Genomic DNA, 8,198 nt, shown 5'->3' with positions numbered 1-8,198 from the left:
CCATTGGAATGTAAAATGTATTATTTTCCTTCAAAGTACTTTTGCACACACATACGTTTTTGACCAAGATATCTGATTGGCTATATGAAAAAGTGCATCAAAGCATTCTGACTTATGTAGTTGTAAATTTTACAATATGGCTTGTAATAATAAATAAAAAGCATAGTTGGCATTTCCACTTTCCTACTAATAACCTTCAACAGCCATTATTTTATATTATTCTTTAGGAATGCTAACAAGAAGTAAAATAAAAGGTGGAATGTGAGTACTTGCTGCTGTCCTTGTCCTTGGGCAATGCACAGGACCTCCAGTGTTTTCATTAGTTATTAATTGTACTTGCTTTACTAGTTTCATTCTAGAGACAGAAGTATCACTGGGTCATGAAACACTAAGTGTAACTCTTTCTATTATTTCAAATGACATATACAACAGGTATGAGAAAATGTCTGTAGTCTTCCTTTCATAAAAGTGCTTTTAATCGCCTTTTCCCCCTTTTAAGAACTCTGATACTAAAGCTGAATTGTAGTTCCTTTCTTTAGGCAGATGATTAAACATTCTCACCATTATATAATACAATTTCCATTTTATTTTAAACATACTTTGCATGATATAAAAATATTGATCACAGTGAGCTTTAACAATTGTTACTGCTATAAACAGAAATGCTGCACAATGGTTTTAGTGGAAATAAATTATATAGTCATTATCTCTTAAAAAAAAAAAAATCACAAGAAGGAGAACCTAGGCTGTTTGGTCATTGGCAGAAAATAAGTCCTTATTGAGTTCTTTACGAAACATGAACCCCAGTTATTTTCTACATTTGCTTTCCGCATCTTGAGAAAAGCACAATGTGACTGTCTCTGAAAGCCCCACAGGGTCTCTGGTGAACATTTAATTCCAAATATTAGCAAAGTTTCTGTTGTTCTTTTGTTCTAATGGAAAAATGTACACCAAAATAGCAAGTAGTGCTCTCTTCACTAATTCATAAGTGGTCTTTTCCAATATGTGGGTACACAGCGGCACACTTCTTCACTAAAATAAAATCCAGCATCACAGCGTTTCGTTCGGACTGTACACGGCGGTCTGTAACAACTAAAGAAATTAAAGAAAGTGGGCATTAATATAACTGATCATTTATTTAACCTGGAGTAGAAATCTGTGTGCATTTAGATTGCCATTTCTCGATGGGATATTTAATTCCTACAAATACATATCTTTTAACTTCTGTTTATGTTGTAACTACTTTTAATTGGACTATTCTTCACAAAAGACAATGCAAGAATAATGAATGCTATTGATGAGAAATTACTCTATTGCAACAGATACTCATGAATATTTTTAACATGTTGCCTGGTTGTAGTCACTTTCTAATCTTGAGTAGTGCTTTTTTAAATTTAATTTTGAAAATACAGTAATATTTTTCTGTACTTAAATTGGCTTGTTAAGACCTCCTGCACGCTGCCCGTTTGAGGTGGCAATCCAGAATCAGGTGCTAATCAAATCTACCATCTTCTTCCCAGGACTGTTGTATTCACTAATGCAATAAGCCTGAGAGAGATTTGTGTACGTATGTTACACTGTGACTCTGATCTTGAAAATGAGAACATAGTTCCTTTCAAGTTGCAAACTCCTACAGCCGCTCTCTGAGGCCAGGGGAGATATATCTACACTTCATATTGCATCTCTGTGCATTCTGAAGTAAGATCAGAGCCTGCATGTTTATGACAAATCTTGAAGGAAAGAACAGAAATAGTCCCTATTTGATTAAAATAAGTTTTACAGAAATAGAGCGTTAAGCCACAAGTCACATCTACCTAAGAAGCAGTAGAATTTTTCTTCACAGGTTCCTTGACTGAAAAATAGAACTTATACAGTGATAATATCTGTGGTTGTCCCTGAACTCTTCCTTTTCCTATTTTATTTTTGTATTAAAACAAGAACTTGACCTAAAATAACCTTACAATAACAATGCTAAATACTTTCTGGTGTATAATGGAGACAAAGTACAAGTCTGCGTTTTTTTTCAGATGCTGGTAATGAGTCAAAAGACAAAATACATGTTTCAAATTTCAACACAGTTATACTTAAAACTTCTATTTAAATAACGTGTGCCTGTTTTGTGAAACACTGATATTATGATCTATTACTATAATTTATGCTTCAGTTCAAAAACACTACAGCACACTATATTAAGGCAATGTCGCTATCCTCTTCCCTAGGCAATTCTTGTTTCAGGCTTGTGGCTACTCTTATTATTGTTGCAGATAAGTTAATATGTTGTGTGCTTGTTTTGGATACCAAGTTACTACTTTGCAATAATTTGTTTATGATATGAGGTCTGGATTACAGTTACATTAATTCAAGCCAGCTAGTTCAACCAATGAACCTGGCTATGAGGAAAACAATAAGGAATGAGGAAGACTGTGAACATGACATTTATTAACTAGTCACATCTTGTTCAGTGTTTTCAATGTCCTTAATCATAGATTATTTCACCAGCGTGGTCTCTGTAATTAAGGGAGTAACATTATTTGGTGCTACTTGATATATTTGAGATCAGTGTAACAGCTCATGGGAATCTCTTAAAGCCCTACTGATCTTTTGCCCAATAAAGTTTGGAAACAGTGCTAAAAGGCAACAAAAATCACAGCGTCACTTGAGAAAGAAAGCAAGTGAACTTTACTGTCTTGCATGTTTGCCAAAGGATCTCATACTCTAAGCAAATGGGCAACCAACAGTAGGTTTGTTCTGGGAAAAAGGTACTCCACAGAGATGTAATGGCCAAAACACAGAACTCACTTGCCTTTTCGCCCGTCTCTGCCATGAAAGTTAGGCTATTTCATGTACAGAATGACCGTAGAATGAAATAAGAGAAAGATAAGGAAAAAAAGAAAAAAGACAAAGCCAAACTCTTCCAGCCACCTATGACACATTGCACAAAATGAAAAGCAGTCATGTAATCATTAAATATGAGGAATTCACTTTGTTTAGGATTCGTGCCTCCTAGTGAACTGTGAACTTCAACTTAACTTACAGTCGACAGCACTATAAAGCATCTCTCCCATGTGAGTTTGTGTCTAGCAGCAGGCAAGGTCAGGTTACTGCAGTCTTATCCTTATTTGGGACATTTCGACAAGGCAAGAAGGCCCCTCTCCTCCTCTAAAATGCTTTGCAGCTGAGTTGCCTACTTATCTGGCCCTGCTAAAACTGACCAAAATAAATTTTTCAGGTGATAGCACAGGGTGAATAGTAGCAGAGTCATTGTAACAATATAAATGTGGTTTCCTTAGGAAACTCTGCTGAACAATAGACCAGGTCTTTCAAAAGATTTAGGCTGAATGTTGTTTATGGAGTGCTTTCATGTGACAGATGAGAACAATCTGAGCACGCTGGAGCTAAGATACATGTGAAGTTAATCTGTATAGTGCTGGGTGAGTCAGTGGCAACTTTCTCTTTATGGTCAGTAATTGTGATTTTTGCTTCCAAATGCCCAGCTTTGAGATTTTGGAGAGTCTAACATCTGCACAGATGAAACTGAAGTAGGAATGCTACTTTTAGGGGTGGTAGCAGCATGATCACCTTGAAAGCCAGTATGCTTTATGGTGTTGGTTTTTTTATTTTTCCTTTCTTTTTCTTCCTATCCTGTTCTTTCTAAATGACTTTTTATGCCTGTTCTCTGGAGCCGGGTCTAACATTAGAGGCAGAAGCATTTTAGGTACAGTGCATAAAAATGCAGGTGCTTCAAAACCAGAACCTACAAGGACTATCTGTCTGCATGGGGAGCTGTCTAGGACACGGCTACAGGGGTCTGCTCATGTCCAGGTCTCAGGCATCTTGCACAAAGTTATAGAGTGGTACCTCCATTTATGTGGCCTCATAACAGCAAGGGATCTTTCTTTCAAAAGACAAACAAGATGTTGCAGCGTTTTTATTCCTTTTATGAAAAGCTTGTGGACGCACCAAAAATGTGAGAAACCTATGCTAAGTGCTTTCTTAAGAAGGAGGAGAGATTGCATCTTCTATTTTCCTTGACGGTGCTACTACCTACAGGGCTATTGGTCGTAGAGCTATAGAGAAACACGATATACAAATCTTTCCCTCTTTCTCTACACAAAGACGAACTGCTTAGAAAAGAGAAACAGCTAAAAGCATCCTATATCACATTGTCCTTGGAAGTAAGAAAGGGATTCAAACTCTTTATCGTATTCAACCACAACAACGCAGAGAAACGCTGAGCTCAATTCCCTCCTTCAAATACTAAGTCTTTAAATCAACAGAGTTGGCATCAGATATCTATTATGGCATTTCTTAGCTTTTTAAATCCCTGACTTTTCCAGTTGTGAATGTTCTTTTAAATTACACATAGTTTATATGTGTAGCACTGCTGGAAGTGCACACTTGAGTAGTGCTAAGGCTTTGTAACGTGCTACAGCTCATGTAATAAGGTTGGGTGTTTTTCGTCTGCAAACATAAAATTGAAATAAAAACTGAACAACAGAGAAGAAATTATTTCTTATGATTCGAACAACTCTTCTACTCCATTCAAAAGGCCAAACATAGGAAAACAGGTAACGTCAGTTATTATTAATTTTAGAGACTTCAACATAGGTCTCATTCCTAATATTAGACAGTTGTTCTTTATTCAAGATGAACTAATGTATATGTATATCTGGCAATATATTTATGCCAAATAATTACATGTTATATTAAAAACATACACAAGGTTTACTTTTGATAAGCAATGAATTACTACAGACATTTAAATATCCCAATTGTCTATTTTCCATTTCCAGTGCCTGAACATTTCTGGAACTTTTATTTGTCATTAATGTAATAGAAATAATTACCACATATTAATAAATAAGCGATCTTTCCACTCCAAATGGGATTGTTTCTGTTTTAACAAATTCACTTTACAGGAAAACTTTCCTCACAAAATATACAAAGCGGAAATAATATTGTTTGTTTCTCAGAACCTGAAGTCATTAACATTTTTATAGACTGCTACCGCTATGGGTGTAGCGGTCGTGGAAGGAAAAGCTCCTGTGATATATAAAGAAATTGCAGAGTTTTCTTCCTCACAAAATTCCATTTTAAATGATTAATGTGGGCGGTTTGTGTTATAGTTATATATGTCTACTTTTCACAGAAATCACCCAAGACTTTTTATGCACTCATAAATCTTTAGTATCAGTTGAGTGAAATGAAGGATATGCAAAAATTTAGGAAGTGAAAATGAATGATGGTATCCTCCAGAACTAATCACTGAAATCTAATTAGAAATATTTGAGTTATTTGAATTGCAATATTCGGTTCTTGGGAAAAATAGATTGGGATTTTAAGTAGCATAAAAAACCGAGGAGCTTGAACTTACACCTCATTTTCATCAAAAGAAAAAAAATAAATCACACGAAGTAATAATAAGAGTCTAACAAACTAAGCATGCTTTAAAATACTCTTTCTGCCTAGTATTCTCATAGAGATGGTGAAAGTCATAGAAGATAAAACTGAATTGGAGAGAGGCTTACTGTTTATTTAAGTAATCCAACAAGACAGCTAATGACACAACCCAAAATTTTATACCTTAAACACAATGAAAGGGCTAGAGACAGAGTTTTTACCTGCATGTCTGGTGATGGAACCTTTTTCCTTTTAAGAAGCATTTATTAGGAGATTCTATACATTCACAGATGCATTTTGCGGGATTTAGTGGCTGATGTTTAGGACAGGTCTTTTTACATACACACTGGCACTTATCTTCATCAAATTCCTTGTTGGGCCCACAGGAAGCGGGGAGAAGTTTGTTTTTGCACATGCACTGACATGATGATCTGTCTAATTCTTTGTGAGGTCCACAGCTTGAGGGCCACACGCCTCCTTTGCAGACACACTGACAGGTTTCTTCATCCAGCTCCTTGTTTGGTCCACAAATATGGAATCCTTCAGATGTGTCTAGAAATACAGCAGAGAAGTTGCACAATTATCAGAATTTTCTCTCTACCCATGTCGTATTTTTAAGGGAAGAAATGGTATCGAATTTGTACATTTTAAGGTGTTTTAAGAACAAACATATGTCAAAAGACAGGCAACAACCACTAATAGTATCAATACAGAAAAAGATTCAGCTATTTACTTTTCATGTTTTTAATTTCTCCTTTAGGTAAATCAAAACATGGAACTACATTTAATCACTTAAGCAAAACTGCTTACCCGAATCTCCAAGGTGAGAAGAGAAACCAAAATCATGCTGTGCCAAACATCTGCAAATTTGATTATTCCAGATATGATTTTTTGGACAGGTCTTGTTTGCCACATGACACCTGTGGAATGAAATATACTGTTGATTTACTACCATAAGAACTCAAGAAAAAAACCCTGATTTTAGATGCTAATTGCTTTTGTTTCCTGCCGTTACAAAAACCTTTCACAGAGCTTCAGCTCATTCATAATCTTATTTTTAACTCCTATCAAATCTGTTACTAATTAAGGTTCTCCCCACTACATTTCAAGTTTGAAACCTTCTCACATTTCAAGTTTTAGCTCTAACTTCTAGAAACTGATATTTGTACTTTCCTAATGTAGTTTTGAAACAGATCTAACCCTTGAATGTAAGCCTCATACAGACAATAGACCAGTATAAAAAATATTTGCATGCCAAATACCTCATCGGTGGTAGCAGGCATAATTTTCTGCATTGTTTTTTGCAGTACAAAAACATTTTCACATACATAGACATCAAAAGACAGCTGATAATAGTTTCTGAATGAATGCTGTAGATCAAACTCTAATTTCTAAAACAGAATTAATTATCAGATTCCTTTCCCCTTTATGTGAAAGTTATGTGACATTAACTGACTCTTTCTCATCAGCCACTCACATCCTGGTCAGCTTTCTTGAATCTAAAGATTTGGACTTCAGCAGGGATGCCTCTTCACTTGAGAAATGAAAGACAATAAACAATTTAACAGTTTAATGCTCTTTACCTGCTAGAGTTTTGCAGCCAAGGTAGTGGTAAGCAAAGAAAGCAAAAAATCCTAACAGCAGTTGGTCTCTTTTTAAAGGCTGACTGAACTTAACTAGTAGGCACACCACAGATAAAGTATTTGCGTATTATTTGATCTTGCCTGCTTGCAATTTCGTTATCACTACAGGTGACATTACAACTTTTAACAAGTCACGCCTAACTTCATGCATCCAGGCTGTGTCATGTAGTCATTGTTTCTGTAGTATTTCTACAATCCCCATCTGTTAAGACAGCACATACATTACACATTTTAAGCACTTTTCATTCCCCTGAGCACCATTACTCATGCATTCAAAAATGCAGGTGCTGGGACACTCTTCTGTGATCATCAGTCAAGTACACCACTCCCCTTCACCACATTAAACAACTCGTTGCTTGTAAAGATCGCTGTGGTTTAACATCACCCTGCATCGCCTCATGTTTTATCAAGCTGGTGTTTCCTGATTCGATTCTGCTAATGATCTCACTCTTGCTCCCTGACTTGGCATATACGTCCTTTTGCCTGCCTCCTGATTCTGCTTGAGAAATAGTACAGATAATTTACAGACGTATTTTTGTATTCTGTTTTAAAAAAACCCCACCTCACACCTGGAGCAGCCTGGCTCTAGCTAGGAGTGTTTAAAACTAACTACAGAAGGAAGCCAGGGTGGCAGTATGAAGAAAACACCAAGTGCACATGAACCCATAAGAAGACAATGTTGATACAAAACCCAAGTTACCAGAACTGGAAGAGAATGATACGTATTTCAGCATCAGGTTGGAGACACCCAGCAAACGGAACTGGAACTGCTTGCTTACAAATTCTACTCTGGTTGCTAGTACAGCAAATTACTGGGGGATATGGCTGAAATTTTAAAATTACTTATTGTAACATTTTAGGGAAGTTCAGGAAGGCTAGAAAAAAAAATCAGAGGCAAAACCATTTTGCAGAAAATTTCACTACCTCTTTTCAAATCATTGTCAACTCAATTTAAAAAAAAAAAAAAAAAGAAAATCAGCATGCTAACATGTTACCTGTTAGTGTCAGGACAGATAATGCACAAGAGGGGGAAACATTTAATGTATACAACATACATCCAAACCACACCTAAAATATGCTTATCAGCTCTCTAAGCACCTACCTACAAACCATGGGGAAAAAAAAGGGCATCACAGAGACTTGGATCTGAATTAT

At 36.0% G+C, this 8,198-nt stretch overlaps 1 protein-coding gene across 2 annotated transcripts in view; it reads right to left on the bottom strand.

The window, feature by feature from the left end:
* Positions 1-588: 588 nt before the first annotated feature.
* The window catches only part of VEGFC (vascular endothelial growth factor C), an 80,358-nt gene continuing 72,748 nt past the window's right edge, over positions 589-8,198 (bottom strand). The window contains exons 5-7 of one of the 2 annotated variants that reach the window (XM_075500285.1): positions 6,211-6,320; positions 5,622-5,952; positions 589-1,092 (exon numbers count right to left, since the gene is read on the bottom strand). In XM_075500285.1, the coding sequence (XP_075356400.1) occupies positions 978-1,092; positions 5,622-5,952; positions 6,211-6,320 (556 nt within the window). In that variant the 3' untranslated portion in view covers positions 589-977. The remainder of the gene's footprint in view (positions 1,093-5,621; positions 5,953-6,210; positions 6,321-8,198) is intronic. The other variant, XM_075500284.1, reaches the window with a different exon arrangement.

Source organism: Mycteria americana, chromosome 4 (assembly GCF_035582795.1).
Source record: "Mycteria americana isolate JAX WOST 10 ecotype Jacksonville Zoo and Gardens chromosome 4, USCA_MyAme_1.0, whole genome shotgun sequence".
In the NCBI taxonomy this organism is placed as follows: Eukaryota; Metazoa; Chordata; class Aves; order Ciconiiformes; family Ciconiidae; genus Mycteria; species Mycteria americana.
This window is presented reverse-complemented; position numbering and strand designations above follow the sequence as displayed.